The sequence below is a fragment of the Mya arenaria genome, chromosome 9 (assembly GCF_026914265.1).
Source record: "Mya arenaria isolate MELC-2E11 chromosome 9, ASM2691426v1".
Lineage (NCBI taxonomy): Eukaryota > Metazoa > Mollusca > Bivalvia > Myida > Myidae > Mya > Mya arenaria.
The window spans coordinates 15,941,775-15,965,307 of NC_069130.1; the positions used below are offsets into that span (position 1 = coordinate 15,941,775).

General features: G+C 33.8%; 2 protein-coding genes across 2 annotated transcripts; both read right to left on the bottom strand.

Annotated features, from left to right (window-relative positions):
- Positions 1 to 587: 587 nt before the first annotated feature.
- Positions 588 to 5,998, bottom strand: LOC128246776 (uncharacterized). The gene is made up of 4 exons (XM_052965212.1): positions 5,861 to 5,998; positions 4,240 to 4,354; positions 3,828 to 3,982; positions 588 to 2,125 (listed from the first exon to the last, which is right to left on the bottom strand). The coding sequence occupies exons 1-4, from the start codon at positions 5,919 to 5,921 to the stop codon at positions 1,779 to 1,781; spliced, it is 678 nt and encodes a 225-aa protein (XP_052821172.1). The 5' UTR covers positions 5,922 to 5,998; the 3' UTR covers positions 588 to 1,778.
- Positions 5,999 to 9,855: 3,857 nt separating this feature from the next.
- LOC128245798 (uncharacterized) lies at positions 9,856 to 16,869 on the bottom strand. Its single transcript, XM_052964025.1, has 4 exons — positions 16,848 to 16,869; positions 15,265 to 15,379; positions 14,650 to 14,810; positions 9,856 to 10,772 (listed from the first exon to the last, which is right to left on the bottom strand). Exons 1-4 carry the CDS (start codon positions 16,867 to 16,869, stop codon positions 10,444 to 10,446), a joined length of 627 nt encoding a protein of 208 aa, XP_052819985.1. The 3' UTR covers positions 9,856 to 10,443.
- Between the last annotated feature and the right edge of the window lie 6,664 nt (positions 16,870 to 23,533).

The following is a 23,533-nucleotide window of genomic DNA, read 5'->3' on the forward strand; positions in this document are numbered from 1 at the left end:
TACCTTTTCTCAAAATGAGCAGTTTGGGAGGCAATTTCCCTGGACTGATAACATGTTCGTAAACAACGAAATGGAAGCATACAAAAAGAATGTCTTCACAATTTAACATAATTTTATTGGATAAATAGTTGCATTCACAGTTGTAATTGTTGATATTAACATAGCTTATTCTTCTAGGCAGTCAGCATTTAAAGTTGGAACCGTAGCAACGAAAGTACGGTATATTAAAGTAAAGCCAAGGGGAACAACCCTTCTAATCCAATTTCGTATATTTCCGATAGTTTGTAGTTACTACTTAAATATACCATAATTAATGTTTAATATAAATGTGAGCTACAGAAGCGAGGTTAGGTCCAGCGCTCTTGTTTGCAGCTTTTGATCAAAGCAACTCGGTAATCTCCGTTTAGGGTATTCGACTTAGTTCGTAGGTGTATCAGCATCCTGTCAGGAAAATGGCTGATTCAAACGAAATTTCTAAGTCAGTTTAAATTTGAAGACCTTTTTTGTTGTCATAAAGCATTATTGTAACCCTTAAAACCAGATTTTTTAAAATTTATTACGAGCACTATTGTATCATTCATCTTTTAAGAAAAGGCATTCTTACTTTTTTTCATTTTTCACATAATATAGTACAGATAGAGAAATATGAATTAATATTTTTGAATTCCATTCTTTATTGTAGACTTGTGCAGAACAGAACAGACAATTCGTTAAAGTTAAGTATAATATGTCAACATTCACCATTTATGATTTAACCATAATGTTGTGTAACATAGGTCTAAAATAATTAGTCTAAAGGTGTAAAAACATTAGAGTTTAGAATAATGGTAGTTGTGGTTTATTAAGGCAGTATTATATAACTAAAATAAAATATTAACAATCATTTACAAGTTAAAATGCACGTTTGACACTCTATTTATACTGCAAATGAGTCATTAGAATACAATAAATTGTGAGAAACCCTGTTTGTATCATTGTGTTAAAATCAAAATAGAATAAAAATGAAAAAGGCAAATAAAACAAATTGGGCGCTCCCTCCCAATTTTTTAATTAAGTGAGAACTGAGAAACTAAAGTTTTTGGCCTTAGTGCGTAACAGGTTCAAAAACAAATTCAATTGGGCAAATGGCAAGTTGGTTCATCAGTCTGAAACCTCATTTATCGTACCGCAAAAAACATTAAAAAGATCCGCCTCAACTGCGGTTTCGTGGTCGAAGAGGCATTCTGACCATCGTTCATGTAAGCCGGGCATTTTTATCACTGTTAACGCTCCTTATGAGGTTCGTACATTTTATTTGGAGACCAAGATAATACAAAGTAAAAAATTACATACATGTATATTGAATATTTTGTAAAGTATGTATTGAGACGAAGCCTTTCAGAAAACAACACGGTAGAGGTGGTAGTAGTAGTGTTGATTATAATAATAATAATGAAATTAATAATAATAATAAACGTTATTTCCGGTTAAAGATAAAACATTAATTTTTGAACTTAGATATTAAAATCTGCGAACTAATTTTTTTTCAGCAGTCTTATGTTACTTATGTCCATGCAGTTTCGCGAAAAATTGGCTCGTTCCAAGACAAAAAATAAAAAAAATGTCAAAACGTTTAATGTCTGAGAGTGCAGCTTTAAGTTGATCACTCAATAATTATCTTGTATTAAATTTAAAAGTTTGAATAAGATTAAATACGCATTTTGGAGAAGAAACTTCATTTATGCTATAGAGTATAGACACAAAACCAGTATAATTAAATAGTTTTTTATATCAATTGACTATTTATTACAGCAATCACAATCCATCACAGCTCTTGAAATAGAAGCTGCTGAAAACAACGTGAGCAAAATTGCCTTGTAGCCGATTCCTAACACTGCAATAGACTGCAGGGTGGCGATGATGCCTCCTGCAGGTACTGCACCGCCCCACCAGGCCATTAGGGAGGCGGCAATGGATTTAGCCATTATTCCCGCAGCCGTAAAACCTAGAGCTGGCAGACCAAACGTAACAAGGCTTATAAGTGCTAGAACTCCGCCAATTCCTATAGCTGCAGGCCCCCCAAGGCTCCAAAAGATACACTTGGATTGAGCATCTGTGTATGCGACTCCGAGTTCACACCATAACTCTGAAATATACAACAATGTATAGTGTTTAAAAATTAAGCGAATTTGTATTTTTCAAGATAATAACGTGTGAGAAAAACAACGTTATCTACAAAAAAAATGTGTGTCGTTGATCTTCACCCGAAAACCATGATATTAAAGAGGTTGAAAGGTCAAACTAGAGCAATAAACGTCATTACGAATAAAAAAAAACATTGCTTGGACACAAGAACGATTATATGTCGAGATGCGGAAATAACACTTGAAATGCGAATTCAGATGCAGTTTCAAGGATATAGGTGCATAAGTGTATAAGGTACATGGGACATAATATGTGTCAGACAATTTAAAGTTGTTTGAAGGAAAATAACATATGTAAGTCAAAACTCAATGTAAAAGCAGTCTATGCTAAACATAAAACATTTTTGAGCCCATGACTGTATATTAAACAAGCTTGTTCAACATGCTGCTATTTTTATACCATATTTTACTGAGTTAAGGGACATAACCTGTTTCAGCCCTATGTATGGTTAAAACTATCAAGCTAATGTGTGGTTAAATCATTTTAGTTAGTAATTGAATGTATCCTTAAATATTAACAAGAGACTGGAACTATTCGTTTAAATTGTTTTAATCAGTTGTTTTTTATAAAAATAAAGGTTGGTTCCAAGAATTCAAAAATAGAAGGTTGTGTTCAATTCCAGACGATTATTTGCAATGTCAGAGTTCATATTTAAAATATAATTATATTTTTAACGCTTTGAAAGCATTATAATTGTAGCTAGTTATGATTATGAGTCTTCAATAAATAAATTAATGAGGCATTTTTATGTGAAATGTTAAAACGCTGTTCCACAACGTAAGCTATATTTCAATGGTTAACAAGTCACCTTATATAGGACATCGTATTTTCAAAAGTACAATTTAACAAACACGGTCAGTTCAAATGAGCCCATCCTGACAAGTTAATGCAATATATTTGGTGTTATATGCGATGAAATATATTTCAGATCATATTTTACTAAGGCATGTGCTAATTTTGATTTGAAAATGTTAAGGAACAAGTTCAGAAGCCAAAAGTTTAAACTAAACCCCCGTTGAATTGTACTGGTTAAACGCCAAAGCCATACAACACAAAAAACAAAAAGTCACAAACAAGAAACATAGAACGACAGCACAAAACTTAACAAACAACACAGTGCATATATAGTATATAATAAACTAGGTATGTTTATCAAGGAATGTTAGGTTACGCCTTGAAACGAGTTGTAAATGGATAAACCAGTTTGTGTACACAACCTCACCCCAAAACTCTTGTAAGTCCGAGTCAACTGTGACAGAAAAGACTGATACTCAATAGCCTATTGAAAGCAATTGATAAAGTGTCATGAGAGATTGTGTAATAATGTTTATGTTTCATTTACTAGCCACAAGATTGTTCAGGCCAATTTTAACTAGGTCAAAAGCCATAGCACTTGTTAGACCAAGTAGGATATGACAGAAACGGTAGTTGAAAGCACAATTTGTTTCCTATCATACCTTTGAACTTTTACCATTGTACGCGTAATGTGTATGGCCCTATATACGCCGAAATATTAAACTATAACCCTTTTCAACCCTTTTTTTAATTGGAAACGGTTACCGAACAATCCAAACTATATGTGTATACCTGTAAACGATTAATGACCTAAAGATAATGTCACCCATATCATTAAGGAAGCTTACTGCTGCAGGATCTCCATGTAAAATGAAAAGCTGGAAACATTGAGTCTGTGTCCTGGATGGCAGTGCGCATGTGCAGAACACAAGGTTCTCTATGTTCTCGCTCTCCGTAGCCATAAATGGATTCAGCAACGCAATGCAGCAAATTGTTAACAGTTCTGGAAAATATGAAAGTCGTACAATGCCACTATTCTTTATTTAAAACATTGGGTTAGGTAATAGTGTTGAAAGTATGTAACAAAATAGTTCACTACGGTATACGCAACATTCCAAATAATAGTTCTAAATATATTCTTAACCTAAGTGGTAAGCCGGGGGAAAACCGGATGATGACCCAGTTGAGACCCGCTGGCACTAACCAGTGTGATTAACGGACACTCTGATTAAGAATATCACTACAAAGACTTCAACTTACGTGCACGAGGCGTTTGTAATTTGAATGATTTCTTGAGTAAGCTTGCAGTTTGACCTCTTGAAAGCATCTTTGATTTTCTGCACATCGGCACAAACGTCATCAGGCGCTTGGCATCCTGTAATGTCATTGTATTAGTGGGAGCGTTTTAGTGTCGCTTTTATGATTACTTAAACGCAAAAAACAAAATCAATGGCAATCATTGTATCAGGATCTTATTACAAAAATGTTTAAAACAATCCCATAGAGCAAACGCGTGTGAAAAATGCAAATATAAAAACGTTTTAAAATTTGTTTTACATTTAGTTTTGATGCACATTGGTTCGAGAGAAAACATACATGATTTACAATAGATTTTGGTATATAATGTAGTTTTATGTTTTATTAAAATATTTTTTTCACAGAAACTTTATATCAGTGATTTGTTGAAGTTGTGTCTCAATTTTACGGAAGGTCTTTTAAACAATTCGTGTGACTCCCTAATGGTATGTATTGAAATTAGAAATACATTCAATGGAAAAGTTTAAAAAGGTGACGTAAATTAATTTTCTATTCCCAATGTTAAGAGCAGATATCTCTATTCCAATTGAAGCAACATGGGCAGTTAGGTAGTTGAAACAATTCTTAATTGTGTTACACGTAAAAAAGCTCGTATGTTTTGGCCAATATCCGATCAATTCAATTTTTTTTACTTCCTTTGATTGCAGAATACCTACATATATAGAGAGTGCTAGTCTACAATAATATTTTCAAAAGATAAAAATGTCATAATGGTGATTTCGTGTTTTTGTTCTTACAGTCCAAATTCTATTGTGGAAGACACTGAACAAGAAATACATATTGTACTAACATTACAAAATACACACATTCATACATATTCAATCACAACCTCTTGAGTCACCGCCCTCGAGCGGTCAGCAAAAAAACAAACAAAGATTCACTTTGTCATGGCTTTCAAACCTAACAGTTGTATAAAATGTATCCATTTACTCCCCGCTTACGATTTTAAAAACGAAGTCAATTCCCAAATAGCTATGCTTTTTTGTCATCAATGTAAAATAGCAATCTAAAGTTTAAGCTTTTACCATTCGACAGTGAATAGTACTGAATACATTGCTTAAACTTCAAATGAAGTTGTATGCATACATGTATACAATAATCAATAGTCTGTCAATTGCAGTGATTAGAATGCGTGAGAAACTGCTCGCCTATCTTAAACATTAACAAAAGGCGATATACCACATGCTATCAGAAAGCACAAACAGGGTTTAAACGTTGGCATTTTGATGGAATTACATGCATATTCTAGTCCCTTAAGCCAATCTTGGCAATGGGGCGATTCCCTCGTGTAATGCCACAGTATCAATTTAAATCAACAATTTTGGAAATACGGCGCGTCCTTGATATTAAATGACTAAATTAACTGACCGTAATACAAATACATGGTTATTTAAGCTTGATCAGATTGATTTAATAAATGAAGTAAAAAATAAGAAACCTTACATGCGTAGCCGAAGGATATGTATCTCCAACAGGTGATAGTGAAACTGAACAGAACCAAATATTGTTTATAAATCTAAGAAGATAAATAAAGTTTAACAAATCATGAAAACGTTTAACATACCTGAAAAATCAACCATACTCATGACCATTAAACCAAAAAGAAAACTTTTAATTCCATACATTTCTACCGAATTATTAAGAATTTGTTATTTATACAACTTGTTATATCTGCAGGACAAATAATTGTGTACGATATTCAATAATTTCAGAATGAGTAAATGTGTATCGAAGTTAAATCGAACTAAGTACGATATATATGGAAAGACGTAAGGGACATTCTTATTGCTTATTGGTATTTGCCAATCGGCTTTTGCTTTTTATAACCAATAACTGTTTGAAAAAATCTTGTTGCGATTAACAAAATGTATCATTAATGATGATAAGTCAAACACGCAAAATAATTTCGACTTTGCAAATATTTCCAACAGATTATGTTCAATGTTTACTTACAATTACAATATTATTATGTAAATTATTGAGTGTTGATATACTTGAGATGCACTGACAGTTTAAAGCATGCACTTTTGTGACCATATACTTAAATCAAAATAATCGTAAACAAACATTTTAATGGAATAGTTCTGTTCCAAATGGCCTTATTTCCATATTATCAGGCTTTATAACGAGTGTCCTTGCCACATTCTTCAGTCAATAGTTGCTTAAGAATGGACAATGCATGATGCATGTCAATCGAAATTATCAGTATATTTCATCCGTAACGATTGATTGACTGACATGAAATACGGACCCATAGTTCCGTTATCCCTACAATACTGTAAACTTTCACATGCTGTTCAAAAACAGAATCATAACTTAACCAAACGTATTAATACAGAATGCAGGTTTTTCTTGAAACATTTCTTGGAACATTGTGTTTGTCAAATGCATACCACCTTTTTGAGTAATCCTTCGTTAGCCCACAATTCAAGAATGGAAAAGGCTGTTATCATAATTAGTATTAATATTATCATCATTAATGGCGATAATTAGTATTATTATTTCTCATGCCATGCCTCATGAATGCCTCTGTACTCCCCAGTGCACATGCGGGTGCTTCCAAACAACTCAGTTAACCAATCCAATTGATGACTAAACGAGTTGGTGCAACTCAGTTAACCAATCCAATTGATGACTAAACGAGTTGGAAAAATCAGATAACCAATCCAATTGATGACTAAACGAGTTGGCACAACTCAGTTAACCAATCCAATTGATGACTAAACGAGTTGGTGCAACTCAGTTAACCAATCCAATTGATGACTAAACGAGTTGGCACAACTCAGTCAACCAATCCAATTGATGACTAAACGAGTTGGCGCAACTCAGTTAACCAATCCAATTGATGACTAAACGAGTTGGCGCAACTCAGTTAACCAATCCAATTGATGACTAAACGAGTTGGCGCAACTCAGTTAACCAATCAAATTGATGACTAAACGAGTTGGCGCAACTCAGTTAACCAATCCACTTGATGACTAGACGAGTTGGTGCAACTCAGTTAACCAATCCACTTGATTACTAAACGAGTGGCCGCAACTCAGTGAACCAATCCAATTGATGACTAAACGAGTTGGCGCAACCCTGTTAACCAATCCACTTGATGACAAAACGAGTTGGCGCAACGTTACATGAGGTCCCTACTCACATGTTTTTTACGTAACCGTGCGAACTGTATTTATAATGAACGTCCTATTCATTGTAATGTATCAGTTGATTGATAGGAAGAACCTAAAATCAACGCTCTTAAACTTGAATTGACTTCCAGTTAATTTATTTTCTTACTTCCATGGTGAGGCACGGGACGAATAATTGATCAACATCCGGTTAGTCCCTCGCTGGTTTAAATAACACAATAACCATTCACGGGAAAATGTACTTCCGAAAATAGCTTTTTGTCACAAAATACATGATGCGGTTCAATAAAAATTGCAGACAGGTCCACAATGATACTCGCAGTGTAAGGACAAAAACTAGTGATGAACTTAGATAAGCTGAAACTACCATGACTTTATACAGGAAATCACTTCAAAGACTAGACGTCAGCCAATCATCAGAGAGTTACGGCTTTTCATAGACTACATTGATTGCATTAGTTGTAGCGGCAAAATCCAGAACGCCCAGTTACCATAGACAGCCATATATTGATATATACTATTAGCCAACTGATTGGTCACTGAAGACGCTCATTGCAATTCATAACTCGCAATGTGTATCTTAGACTGTTGCTTACCTACGTCAGAAGTTTTGGATACCATCTATCAGACAGCACGTAGGAACTACGCTACGTCGATGGGTCAACAACCTCAAAGTAACAGGGAAGTCCTACAATGCATCGAGATTCAGCGATGAACCTCCCTTCTTTGTCGAGAGAGTTGGTTTCACCATAGACTTACATATCAAAAAAGGCATAGACAGCAACAGAAAGTCCACATTTGTCTGGTTAAGTTAACACTCGAGTTGGCAGATTTCACCGAAAAATATTTTTTGCTGGCTTTTAGACTTTTCGTTAGCAGACGATCACAGCTTAGATTAATGATAGCCTACAAAGACACCAGCTTTTAAACTGTCGCCAGTCAGATACAACTTTGCGCACCACTGAGTCTCTAAACTGCACTTACACAGAAAGAGATACAGTGGAAGTACACTTCAAAATCAGCATCCGGGAACTTCTTGACTGCACCTCATACATGTATATTTGGCGGTTGTAATCTGCTTAATCCAAGTTTGGTTCACGAATCTTGTCTATTCCATTCATAGAGGCATGACCATGAACACTAAACAATTATAAATTCAGAAACAACCTGGACGTTTAGTTCATTGGTCACCTAATACGAAATCAATCAAACAAAACGGACACCACTCGACGGAGGTACATATATAGAAATACTTAAGTTCAGTTCAATGTATATATTCGCTTGATATTGTTTTGTTTCGAAATACTTTTTCATTTATTACTCTAGGATGCCTTTTATTGATTAGCACACATTTTAGTAAATATGATACAATTTATTGTAACTAGCCGTTGAGTTCTATTGCATTTTCCAATATTTGAGATTAAGCGACATACATACAAGTTATTGTCAAGTTTGTAATTAATGATAGATTTGAATTCGTTAGCTATCGATGTAATTCAATATTTGTGCACAAGTATTGCTAGTTAAATATTTGAATAATCATAAACTGGAGTTTTGACAAAATAAGAGTTCAAAACATTGAGTATTTTTGTTCAAATTTGCTTTGAGGGTAGAGCACTTAGAACTTAATTGGATATGATTTTCCTAATATAGTTCGTAATTGAACGCAGTCTAAACGCGATTTGTAAACCAAACAATTAATCAATTTGTCATGTCAATGCTACTTCATAATTAACATATCGCGTTACCTTGTGAAACTTTAAATTTTAGCGCACTGTTTTCAGATCATCAATTTTAAAGATTTAACTGCTTGTAACAATGCAATTTAAATATGAAATATCTTACAACGTTTATACATCAGTGTTCAAACGAGAAGTTCTTTAATTTCAATTCAAACATAGTTTTGAACTTGAGTTATTACAAGTTCCGCATGCACTGGCTGTTTGATATAAAGTTATACAGCCAGAGTTAAAGCTGTATAGTGTGCCTGTCATCAAAAAGATTTTTTAAAAAAGTATTTGGACTTCACAACTTCACCGAACAGTGTCATTTTGGCATGATTCAGAATTTCAAAACTCTAATCATTGGTTTCGTACAATATGTAAGGGGTTGATATGTACAAACTAGGTCGAGTTCCTAAACATGCTCTTGATGCGTCCTTTTATACATATCTACGAGTAAGCTATGCCTTGTTATTGTGGGTATACACGGATGGATAAAATAGAAATATATCGAGGGTAATTTCCCCCAAATAGGTATTTGCGTTTAATGCAAATATTTGCCCCTTGTCCTTGGGTAATTTTCCTACAGATACAAATTTGCCGTCATATAAAAGGGGTGTAAATAAATGCAAGAACCGATTTGCTCCTTAGAGTATTTAAATTTTGCAAGGAATTTTCAGAACATAAATACAATCCTTTTCTGTTGAGTTTCATGCACTGTCTTTATTTTTACACTCAAATTTGGAATAGCTAAGCGTGAAGTTTTACTAGTCACAAATCCTGATTGAGTCTTTTTAAATTGTATCGCACTTTGCTGTGGGTGGCATCGTTATCTTGATAGTAGCGATTGGTGTCCGTTTCAAATGTCGCTATCCAAACAGAGTGATAAGGTGTGCGCGTCCTTTCGCGGAGTTCACAGGTTATCCTATCGCAGTTTTATGGCATCATATTAAAGCCTCTTCTTTCTACAAGAAACTGTAAGTTATTTCAAGATTGCTCTTGAGTTGATCACTTATTGATAAACTTATAACCAATTTACATGTAATAATTTAAATCCGTATTTCTGAGTTAACAGTTATTTTCTAAAGATGTAACGCCAGTATACTGCATGAGTTCTTTATATTCATTGATTACTTTTCGCAACAATTGCACTCCATCGCAGCTCTTGAGATAGCAGCTTTTGAAAGAAACGTGCCCAAAATTGCCTTGTACCCGATTCCTGCAGAATATATATATAACACTGCAATAAACTGTAGAGTGGCGATGCCTTAGTTCTTTATATTTATTGATTACTTTTCGCAGCAATTACAATCCATCGCAGCTCTTGAGATAGCAGCTGCTGAGAACAACGTGGCCAAAATTGCCTGGTAGCCGATTCCTAAGACAGCAACCGACTGCATGGTGGCGATGATGCCTCCCAACAAGCCCATGAAGGGGGCGGCATTGAAATTGGCCATTATTCCCGCAGCTCCAAAACCCAAAGCTGGCGGACCAAATGTAACAAGGGCTATAAGAGCTAGAACGCCTGTAAATCCTACAGCTGCAGGACCCCCAAGGCACCAGAAAATACATCTGAATTGATCTTTTGTGTATTCGTGACCGATTTCACACCAGACCTCTGAAAAATTTAAAAAAGATGCATTGTAATTTTGATAAATTAAGCTGATGTTGGAACGTTTCAAGACAATTATGTGCGGAACGAAGAACTACATCTACAATCTGTTTTTGTCGTTGATCTTCTTCCGTAAATACTGTTCTTGTAGCAGGTAAAAATGGGCATTGTACACCAGATTAGCACTAACATTATTTTTTTCAGTAACTAATCTCAATTATTTAATAGAATGTGTTACGCTTCGATATCATATAAATTGTATTATATTAGGGTACCTAAATTTATAATATATTTAACTTGGTTATAACACGCATAAGGAATGAATTCTACTAGGTAGACATACCAGTAATCTTTTATAACGGAAATTACGGATTTTTTAATGGAAAAGTACGAAATAACTGCTAAACTACTAAATTGTAAACTATGTGGTACTTCTGTTTCAATGCATCGTACACATTAATACCAAGTCTATATCAGTTTTCGACAATTTTCTTTTTTTCTTGCAAATTGATCATCTGGTGCACAGTTGCTTTAATGGTGTAGGGGCTAAATTTTAGAAGCTACGTGCGACCTACCATGTGTAAAACAATTAAAAGTGACACAATTATTCAAAACCAATATATACACATGTATAACAAGTATAAATTTTGAGCGATAAATCTTACAATATTTATGCAAAAAATACCGGAAACAAGCTCAGTAGCAAAAAGTTTAAACATAAACCCGGTTTAGTGGCACTGGGCAAACGCCAAAGACATAGAACACAAAATCACAAACAAGAAACATAGATAATTTGTATGTTTATTAAGAATTGTTAGGTACCGCCTTGGAACGGTCAGTAAAATGTAAATTTACTGGGGGTTTAAACCAGTTTATGTGCACAAACCTCACGCTTATCCCAACAATCCTTAAAGCGACAGTCCGCAAATCGGGCAAATTAGTCATGAAAAAAAAAAATTCATCTATGTGTTGATAAGCATTCCTGACTGACGAATCCAAAAAAAATTTGGTTCAAATCGACCTAGAAATGAGTTTTTCGTGTCATTTTCAATATCTCTTCTTAACTATATGCCCCCGAGAGTTAACGGTTATATAAATAGAAAAAACAGTGGGATTCCAAAGTTCTTGCGCATGCGCAGGGCGATACTATTTCCCGGTCTCTCCTCGTAAAATCCGGTCTCATCCGGTCTCATAATTCCCGGTTCATAACTTATGGCCCCAGGCAACGGATTGTGTTGCTGATGTTTATACCACGATTTTGACAATCTTATTTGTTTTTATATGTAACAAAATGGTATAAAATATATAAACATTATGTCTTAATTTATGCAATTTGTTATAGGTATACACTATTTATGCAATTCGTGTTAAAGGTGTAGAGAAAGATGCGATGCAGTACAAATGCTCATGTTTTTTGCATAAAAGATTGATGACGGCTAGAGTATGAAGTAACTTAGAATTGCACCTTTTAAATTATGTTATGTTATGTTATTGTTCTTCCTTTTATGTTTACCCCCCCCCCCCCGACATCAAATTGTTTAAGCATAAATGATTACAATTGAAAAATTCCATGTTTGCATATCCGACTCATATCTGATTTACATATAGTCAAGCATTGTTATTTTTTGTATTACTATTATCAATAGTATACTTATAACTGAATTTAATATGAAAAAAACACACACTCAATGTGTTTGTTATTCATGACATTAATTTCAGTACATGTGCATATTTCATGTTTTTATCTTTGCCTAAATTTATTTTATGTTTTATTGATATAAAATTTGAAATAAATAGTGACATAATTATCATCAAATATCTAATGTTTTAATCAACTGTAATCTTTTGTAATCCTATTACCCCCCGCGGTCATTAACACCTTTTTGATCACGCCCGATAGCTATTATAAAACAGAGACCGGAGGAGACCGGGACCGGATGAGACCGGGACCGGGAAATTGTATCGCCCCCAAGAGTAGTCGGAAAAACCGTAGACCTACTTTCTCTTTTGCCGTCTAAAAATAGCAACTTTCGGCAATTTTCAATTTGTTAAATCTAAGTTATTAAAGCGATTTTTTAAAAAATAATTGCGGTTCAGTCGGTCTGAAACAATGTGGAACTTATTAAAAACTTTTGAAATACGGTTACTTTTGCGGACTGTCGCTTTAATAAAGATAAAACGCAAAAGGTAAATCTATCAAAGTATGTTTAACTTGAGGAAAATTATGAATAAAACAAATAATAATAAACGTAAAGGTAAACCCCAAGTACTTCTATGATTAAAGATCCCAACTCAATCTGCAGACGGAGGGAAACAATTCAGACCACCTTATGCAAACACTTTTTAAAGATACGATGCAGTCATTGTTAGAAACTAAAAACATCCCACACAGTCTGCCTTATAAAATAAAAGGTTTAAAACTGTGTAATCATAGAGTTTCATCATTGTACTAAAACTAGGAACAAATAAAGAAAAACATTATTAAAAATAAAAGCGACTTGTATTTGCTAATCTCTCCTTCCAAATGATTTGAAAATGTAAAATATTTGAAGAAAATGAAGAAAATGAAGTCACATGCCATAACACTCGGAATCAGCCAGAACGTGTTCGCCAAATACGGTTTTAAAGATAACATGAATTAGCAAAATCTTCATGAAAACCAAACCACTGAAAGTTTAGTTATGAAAGGATGCTGTATTCAACCCAATATTTTGTTTCAGGTATTCATCTTCAAAAACAAGAAGGCAAGTGTTCTTCAAAATATTGCCTTTATGTCCACGGTTTAAATAAAATCCAAGTAATTCATTAAGTCTATCTGCTGGAAACATTTTAATTTTAAGAATTTTCTTTAAAACATCACCATAAAAATCGGGATGGATATACTATCAGCAATGAGCGATATAAGAATAAGTTTACTGCGTCATAAGTTTACTGCGAAAGCTGATTTTTTACATCTGTACATATTCTAGCAAATCTTATCAACTGTGTAATAAAAACACCATTACAATACTTACTCAATAATGCATATATAAAAATATTAATTACTGATAACAAGAAACTATTTAATATCTAAACCCGCAAAAATATTAAATGAGTGGTGAGTGCTTAAAAATAATTGTGATCTATTATCGTCTTATTTGGTAGAAATATCATATTTTGTGCACCTCTCTTTCAAAGAAAATCACAGCATCCTTATTAAAACCAATGTATTCATCCTTTTTGATATATTAAAACAATTGTATTCATTATGGTAAATCTGCTTTGGGATTATGCCTGTTAGAAGATGAATAGGAGGAAAATAACTGCTGTGAGATAAAATAAAACGCAAAAACAATTTGACTCGATGTCCATGAGTGTATAAAAAAGTAGGTGCTACATGCTACGTTTCATCCTACATTGTATCTATAACGTACGTATTCAATGGCCAATTGTTTTAGTCCAAGTAAGGTTTAACAAAAAGTTCACATCAGCCCAATGCTGACAAATAAATGCAGATGCAATATATTTGTTGCTATATGCGACAAAACATATCTCAGATCATGTTTAACTAGTTTAAGTGCAAAGACCACTTGTACGTCCGAGTCCCGTGTGATAGAAAATGACAAATGCACAAAAGCCTATGCAAAGAAACATACTTATTAAGTTTCATGAGAGTATGTGCAAAAATGTTTATGTTTGATAAGCCATAGAATTGTTCAGACCAATATTAACTAGGTTAAAGGACAAAACCCTTGTTAGACCAAGTAAAATATGAAAGAAATCGTAGGTGCAAAACTACTCATGCAGCCCATAAGTAATCCATTGAAGCTTCATTAGTGAATGTATAATGTTTATGGTGCTCTTTTCGAGAAAAAAATGGCACCCTGAAAATTAGGAAGCTTACTGCTACAAAATTTCCACTTAAATGGCCATGCTGGAAACATCGAGTCTATGTGTCTGTCCTGGATGGCAGTGCGCATGTGCAGAACACAAGCCTCTCTATGTTCTCGCTCTCTGTAGCCATAAATGGATTCAGCAACGCAATGCAGCAACTCGTTTACAGTTCTGGAAAATACGAAAATTGAACTATTCCATCATTTTATATTTAAAACATTGGGTTAGGTGATAGTTTTAAAAGTATATGACTTAAATTTAACAAAATAGTTCACTAAGGGATACGCAACATTCCAAATAGTATTTCTAAATGTATCCTTTACCTTAGTGGTAAGTTATTTGATAACTTCAAAGTTCCTAAGAAATGATTAAAGGTATTGACTAAGATTTGTTTTAACAGTATATATTTTGCAATGATTGTGAGAAAAGCTCAAAAACACAAACATTGTCACTATCATAGTACGAACATGCTTAAAAGTGTGGTCCTGTTTTAAGGGGAAACAGGAGAAAACCCACTTGACCGGCATGATGACCGGGGCCATGCCTAGGTTACAGACGATTGCATTAACCAATGTGCTTACCGGACAACCTGATTAAGAATATTAGTTGAAAGACGTCAGCTTACGTGCATGAGTCGTTTGTAATCGTTCTGATGTATTTGATGGGCTCGCAGTCTGACCTCTTGAAAGCATCTTCGATTTTCTGCACATTGGCACAAACATCATCGGGCGCTAGGCTTCCTGTAATGGCATTATATTAATAGGAAGGTTTTAGTGTCGTTTTTATGCTAACTCAAACGCAAAAGAATCTTAATTAATAACTGACAAACATTGAATCATGATGTTCTTTCAAAACTGTTTAAGGGAATTCCAAAGTGCAAAAGTGTGTGGAAAAGGCAAATAAAAAAACGTTTTAAAATTTATTTACATTTACTTTGGATGCACATTGGTTCCAGAGAAAAATGAATATGATTTTCAATATGTTTTGGTGTTTTATGGAGAAAGACCATTTTTAAACATTTTTCGTGTCAACATTTTAAATATTTTTCTGACTACCTGGTATGTTTAAAATAAGAAATATATTCAAACAAATAGTGCCAAATGGTGACTTGAATTCATTTCTAGTTACACTATTAAGGGCAGATATCTGTCTTCCAATTAAACCAATCACCAAAAAGCAACGTGCGTAGTTTGGTAGTAAAAGCAATTCTTAATACTTTACAAGGTTTCGTAAAATAAAACATATATTTTTGGCCAAATTCCGATGGAGTAAAAGTGTTCTTATTTGCTTGGATTTCAAAAACCCATATCCATCTGGTGGTAGTTTATAATTGTATTTTCAAAAGATAAAGAATTTGACTAATTGGTGTTTTCTTGTTTTGGTCCTTAAGGTCCACTTTTGTACTGTGGAAGACACTGAACAACAAACAAACAATGCACTAACGACACAAAATACCCAAACATTGATACCTATTCAACCACAACCTCTTGAGTCACCAACCTGGAGTGGTCAGCAAAACAAACAAACAAAGATTCATTTTGTCATGGCTTTCGAACCTAAAGTTTGTCTTAAATTCATCAATTTACTACCTGCTATCGATTTTTAAAATGAAGTCAAACCTCAAATAGCAATGCTTAATTGCCACCACTGTAATAGAGCAATCTAAAGTTCAACATTTGACAGTGAATACATTTCTTAAACTACAAAAGAGGTTGTTTGCATACATGTTTACAATATTCAATCGTCTTTCCATTGCAGTAATCATTCGTATGTTCGATAAACTGCTTGTCTATCTTAAATCTGAACAAAAGGCGATATACCCCATGCTTTCAACAAAACACAAACAGGGCTTAAATGTTAACATTTCGATGGTATTACGTGCATGTTCTGGCCTAACCAACCATGAGGTGATTCAATACAAAAAACCAGTCTCGTGTAATGTCACAGCATCAATTCAAAGGAAATAAAAGGCATCCTTGATATCAAATGAAAACATTAAGCGATCGTTATACAAATTCATTATTATTTTAGTTTTACAACACTGATTTTATAAGTGAAGTAAAAAAAAAAAAAAATTGGATGTATAGCCGAATGATATGTTGTATATCTACAATAGGTGATTGTGAATCTGTTTAAATCAATAGGACCAAATGTATTTTATCTTAAAGCTTATTTAAGATTAACAAATCATGAAAACGTTAAACATACCTGTAAAACCAATCATACTCATAGCTATAGCACAAAAAAGAAACATTTCAATTCCTTGCAATTTAATCGAATTATTTATAAATTTTCTATCCACACAACTTAACTTATTTGCTCCACAAAGAATTGTGTACGATATTCAGCAATTCATGAATAGAGTACAATTGTATAGTCAATAGAGTTTAACTAAGTATTATATATACGGAAAGACGAACGTTATATTTTAATTGCTGATTAGTTTTTACAAACTGCCTTTTCTTTTTATCGGCAATTACTATTTGAAACATAATTTTGCCGATTGACAAACACTACAATTAAAGGTGGCAAGTCAAACACTCACAAAATATTTGAAATTCTTTAAGATGTACTGGCACATGTTTTAGTTTAAGGCATGCACTTTTGTGCCCATATATTTGAATCAACATTATGTCAAACAAATTTTATAAAGGAGTAAATCGGTTTCAAAGGCCTTCTTCATTCATATTTAGTACCAGCCAACAGATTGGTCACTGAACACGCTCATTGCAATTAATAACACGCTGTGTGTAGCTAAGACTGTTACCTACCTACGTCAGATGTGTGGGATACCATTCATGAGAAAGAACGTTAGAACTACGCTACGTCGATGGGTCAACAACCTCAAAGTAACATGGAAGTCCTACAATGCACCGGACTTCCAACACTACTGGCCACGGGAGTCAGCGAAGAACCTCCCTTCTCTGTCGAGAGTGTAGGTTTTACCATAGACTTACATATCAAAAAGGCATAGACAGCAACAGAAAGTCCACATTTGTCTGGTTAAGTTAACACTCGTGTTGGCATTTAGTAAATTACCAGATCTCCCCGAACTTTTTGCTGGCTTTTAGACTTTAAGTAAGCAGATGGTCTCTGGCAAGATTAATGATGGCATACAATGTGTAACATAATGATATTATTTACGTGAATGTTTAGTAATTATTGTAGGGCATATTTCATTGTCAATGAATGCGGAAGTGGTTAACAACCGACTTAAAAATGCACAAAAAACGTGTATGCTTTGGGTTGTAAAGCTGTCATATTCGTAGTAATTAAGTGGGGTCATTTTCGATGTAAAAACAGAGATAGCCAGGAAAGAGGCCTTTGGTCCTTTAGTGACTGGAGTTAGGTTGTGGGATGAGATAGAATGTTATACTGTAGTAACAATTATATCATTATACCTAGAAAGAACGTTGTAAAATAAAGAATTAACACTCGAACAATTGTTGGTTGTTAACTTAAAGAGTTATCACAAAAGATAAGTGAACAGTAGCATTACGCTACAAATGACACCACCTATCAAACTGTTGCTAATCAGATACAACTTTGCGCATAACTGAATTTCTAAACTGCTCTTACACAGAAAGAGATACTGTAAATGTGCACTCCAAAATGAGCATCTGCCCGGGAACTTCTTGACTGCACCTCGCACATGTATATTGGCGGTTGTAATCTGCTAAATGGATGTTTGGTTCACAGAACTCTACTAAATTAAATGTGAATCGACCCGTCTATTCCATTGGCAGTGGCATGACCATAAACACTAAACAATAATACATTCAGAAACAACCTGGACATTCAGTTCAGTTGTTTTACCGTATGCGAAATCAATTAAACAAGACGGACACCAACGGAAATGTTTTCTTAACTCGACGAAGGTACCTTATACTTATATAAATACTTAAGTTCGGTTAAATGTATATTTACTTGATATTGTTTTGTTTTGAGATACTTTTTCATTTTATACTCTAGGACGTCTTTTATTGATTAGCATATATTTCAGTAAGAATGAAATAATTAATTATAATTAGCCGTTGAGGTCTATTGCGTTTTCAAATTTTTGCGATTAAGCGACATACATACAAGTTATTGTCAAGTTTGTAATTGAAGATAGATCTGAATTCGTTAGCTATCGAAGCAATTCAATATTTGAGCACAAGTATTGATAGTTAAATATTTGAATAATTATAAACTTGAGTTGTGACAAAATAAAAGTTAAGATCATTCAGTATTCTTCGTTCAAATTTGCTTTGAGGGAATATCTCGTAAAGAACTTAATTTGGTATGATTTTTCTAATATAGTCCGTAATTGAACGGACTCTATACGCGCTTTGCAAACCAAGCAATTAATCAATTTGTCATGTCAATGCTTACTTCATAATTTACATATCGCGTTACCTGTGAAAGTTTAAATTTTAGCTCACTGTTTTCAGGTCATATATTAATTTTAAAGATTTAGTTGCCTGTAACAATGCAATTTAAGTATAAAATATCTTACAACGTTTTGTATCAGTGTTTAAACGAGAAGTTCTTTAATTTTAGTAAAAATCATAGTTTTGAACTTTTAGTTATAAGAAGTTCTGTATTATCTGGCTCTTTATATGAAGTTTTACAAACAGAGTTAAAGCTGTATAGTGTGCCTGTCACCAAATAGAATTTGTTAAAAACAGTGTTTGGACGTCACAATTCACAAAAAGTGTCTTTTTGCATGATTTAGAATTTCAAAACTCTAAATGTGCAGTTCTTATAAATCGAATTTAAAAAATAACAAGAAGAGCCCGTATCGCATGTATACATATTTCTGATACAACAATTAAAGTAGTTTCATTCATTAAGGTCAACAAATAAATACAGGCCTCGTTTTTTTTGTTCGAAAGAAGATTGAAGTTGATGCCAAAGCTCACGGCGGGTAATCATTGAAGCCATAAAATTTTGTTTTGTGTTAAAAATGCTCCAACGCGTCTTCCGTTATAGTGCCAATGAGTGGAATATGGATATAAACAATGAGTATGGTTTCTTAAACTTTTAAAAAAAATGGAGAATGTAGTTCCACATAGGAATGGCCATGAGTTGTTCTAAATGTAAAAGTTCTGAATAAAATTTAATATCTGATCGTCTAGAACTTGCATAACTTGCTAGACGTTAGTGTTGACAACGTAAAAATCTGAATTATCATGAGAATTATTCCCGTACCTTAGGTTTAAGCATTTTCTTTACATGTGTGTGGCTTTTTTATTGACAAAAGGTTGCCGCGTTGCAAATTTTAGAACTTTATTCGTTATACTTGCTGCACTATGCTCGATTTTCTGAACGTTATGATGCTGTTTATTCACAACTTTTACATTTAGAACAACTATCGTTCATATATATATATATATATATATATATATATATATATATATATATATATATATATATACAAATTCAACCTTTGGGACATTTTGCCTATTTGAACAACCTTTGGAAGACATTATCATTACATGCTATATATCCTATAATAATATATCCTTTGCATATTCCTTTATAAAATATGCATAATTAAATGTAGTAAAGCATAATTAATGATGTTTTTTTTCCAAAATACTAGCCATCGAGAATATACAATTTTTGACTGTCGCCTAAAGGTAAAGCGCCGGATGTTCATGAAAAAGTACAACCTTTGGGAGAAGTACCCCAAATGTTGTACTGTATATGTCGCCGAAAGGTTCAATATTATATATAATGTAATTTGAATACTTAACTCAGCCGGTAGAGTGGTCTGAATGTTTCGCGGCAGACCCCGTTCGAACGTTTTAGTCCTACTGACAACGTTAAGATGCCAGTTCGGTAACCATGATTTATGTAGCCATCTCCTCAATCCTTTCATGATATTGTCAAATTATTATTTCTTGCATTTTATTTGCTGTGTTCATAACAATATATGAAGCTAATTTTAATTTAAAGTCGGGCTAGGTTGTGATCTTACTCTCACACTAAGATGAAGATTTATGAACCTTAATAAACAATACAACAAAATATATGCCATTATTAATAAACCACATACATGTTGTTTGTCCAATGACATGCGCTATTGCCGTTTTCATCATTGCATTACTCTTTTAAAAAAGCAGCATTGTTTGCACTTATGACTGGGTTGCTGAATTGCTTCAACCACCAGTTGGTGTGTAAGCTTCTTTAAACTCGCACTCGGGCCTTGCCCATTCGACGAGTGCTCTGGTAAGAGTGTTAGTTATCTAAAATAATTCAAGAATGGTGCACAGACACAATAAAACCCTGGTTTGAGCCAATCCAATTCTTTGACGTGCCGCAAAATATAGAACTGTCACACGGGACCCCGATTAACGTCCATCCCGGAAGATGATTAGTATATAAGTGTTGCGGTTGGGAATAGAAACTGCTGTCCCTGGATTGACTAGTGTAACACACGATCACGGAACCACCCGGAAAACGTTGACAATCTATTAACCGTGTATTTCGGTATTTGTTCCCTATATATGGCGATACCGATGAGCAATGCGATGGTTGTCGGAATAAATCCTCCGGCGGGATTATGTATGCCAAAAACGTGCCCTGGTATCCAAACGCGTAGTTAGCAGCTAGCCTATTTCATTTTCGTGAGCTGGAAGAACATCAATACTTATGAAACGGGTATAAAAATTACAAGTTATTATGACTATATGCAAAATGCAGCATGAATGACTCATTTAATAATAGTTTAATACGAAAAGTTGAAATTGTTGTGTATGATGTCCACATCCTGTTATGCCAATGCCAAAACGATTGTCTGATTGAGGGTCAGACATCGACGGCCCTATACTTGGAGGAAGAATTGACGATGTCGTTGCAAACCCACTGTTCCTATATTTTAAATAACAAATAGAAACCACTCTTTGCTAATATCTACCGTTATGGCATTCCTTAAAACACCTAGTGCACGTGCGTTTTTCAAAATCATTTCAGAACTGAAAAAAGAGTGAAATCTATATACATTGTTAATTTATTATGTTTTCAATTTGAAAAAAAACTGAAATGCTATGAATATATGTAAGTTTCACTTGTATCTGTTTGATTGTTAAACCAATCGAAATAATTATGTGAGGCTTTTTTTCCAAGAAAATAATGACTGCAAAACAAATCAGTAACGTATTATTTCACTTGAGAAACAACCACCAGAAACCATACAATAAAATTACACTAAGAAAAATGATTTGTTTTAATGAATGTAGTGCAGTTAATCTCTAAAAAAATATTTAAAGGTGCACTTGACAATTATTCTTAAATATTTGATACGGTATAAAAGCGGTTACAGGAGGCGAGAAAATGCACAATATAAGATTATAAGTATCTCCCATGGCCGAGAGTGTAAGATAGGTTCATTCCGACCCGAGCGTAGAGTGTTTTGCGGAAACGAGGTTTACCGAGTTTCCGCAAAACACCCTGCGCGAGGGTCGGGATGAACCTATCTTACACGAGCGGCTATGGTAGATGCTTTTTCTCCCACCTCAGTTAAACAAAATTAAGAAACAATGCATTTTTTGCTGGAACTCTTTTGTGCTTAGTGAAAATAATTGCGTATGAATATAGCACGTGGTTGTCATGGATATAAGATATTTTGAACGTTTGCGATTCAAAGATTCATTTAAATATGTATCAAAATGAATCTAGGAACAATTTAATTTATTCAAAAATGGTTATTATATAGTTTTCCCATCAATTTATAGAAATTATTTCAATTACAAATCGAACTTCAGTTTTCCAGACATACTCATTCGTTTCACGATGTCCCTCCCAGAGGAGTCCGACTGCAAATATTAATTGTTCTGATATTAAGAATGTGTTCATTGGTTGCACAACACCTAGTTTAGTTTAAACTCTTTTTACTAATTTGTGGGATTACATTGTTCCTGAAACAATTCTTAGTCAGTAAAACCTTTAAAATTGGTTATTTTGTTTTGTTTTCGAATAACAAGGGACCACATAAATCCGCTGGCGACATTTGGACACCAAATAACTGGGGGTTGACGTTTTCACTTAAACCCAGGTTATGGTTACACCATAGAAGTCGAGACAACCGTTGAAGTATAAAAAAAACACGAAAAGAATGAGGTCACAGGAGCGGAATTTTATACAGGATAATGAGGCCTAAATTGAAATTGATTCGACTTTTTTTTATTGAAATCCCTGTAATGGAAAAAGATTTATCACAAGTTTAGAAAAGTCCTCGGTACACACAGAACATAATGCTTGACAAACCTATTGACTATTTGACATACGATTTTGTTTTATTTTGACTGACGAAGAGGTGTATCACTGTTATATTATTGAAAGGCATTTACTGCATGTTTTAAAGACTAATTAACACATAACAAACACTTTGCAAACACGTCAGTAAATGTAAAGTTGTGTTTATGTAAGGTTTATTCGTGTTTCTTAACATGACTTTTACCTCAATTATACACCAATGATATATCTAAATCAATACGTTGAATAAATAACTGAGTCGGAAATAAAAACGTATGTTTTAAAATCATCAAGGTTTAATCGAAATCCTTATTTAATTTACATGGAAAAGAGCTTTCATATGAAATACGTTTAAGCGACATACAATATACATGGATTTTTATTACTTCTTCAGGAAGGATCGCTTAAGATCATATCGTTCTTTACATGAAGCTTACAAAGGCCATTTTTCCTGCAACAAAATAGAGGGAAGAACAGAACAATAACACTAACATAATTTTACGGAATATTTACATTTGTTTGAATTGTATTCATAATCTTTTTAAGTTCTTAACCAGACGACTTACACTGAGCAGAGATTATCGGTTGAAAATTCAAAACAATTTGTACTTTTGGGACATATAAATTTGCATAGGTCCTTAAGTACGAATGTC

Bases quoted from the DNA above. Each gene is read 5' to 3' on its own strand.
- LOC128246776 (XM_052965212.1), bottom strand. From the start codon at position 5,921: ATGTATGGAATTAAAAGTTTTCTTTTTGGTTTAATGGTCATGAGTATG. The intron at 3,983-4,239 runs GTAAGTTGAAGT...CATATTTTCCAG, and splicing joins ATTACAAACGCCTCGTGCAC to AACTGTTAACAATTTGCTGC. The intron at 2,126-3,827 runs GTAAGCTTCCTT...TGTATATTTCAG, and splicing joins TACATGGAGATCCTGCAGCA to AGTTATGGTGTGAACTCGGA.
- LOC128245798 (XM_052964025.1), bottom strand. From the start codon at position 16,869: ATGAGTATGATTGGTTTTACAG. The intron at 14,811-15,264 runs GTAAGCTGACGT...CGTATTTTCCAG, and splicing joins ATTACAAACGACTCATGCAC to AACTGTAAACGAGTTGCTGC. The intron at 10,773-14,649 runs GTAAGCTTCCTA...TAAATTTTTCAG, and splicing joins TAAGTGGAAATTTTGTAGCA to AGGTCTGGTGTGAAATCGGT.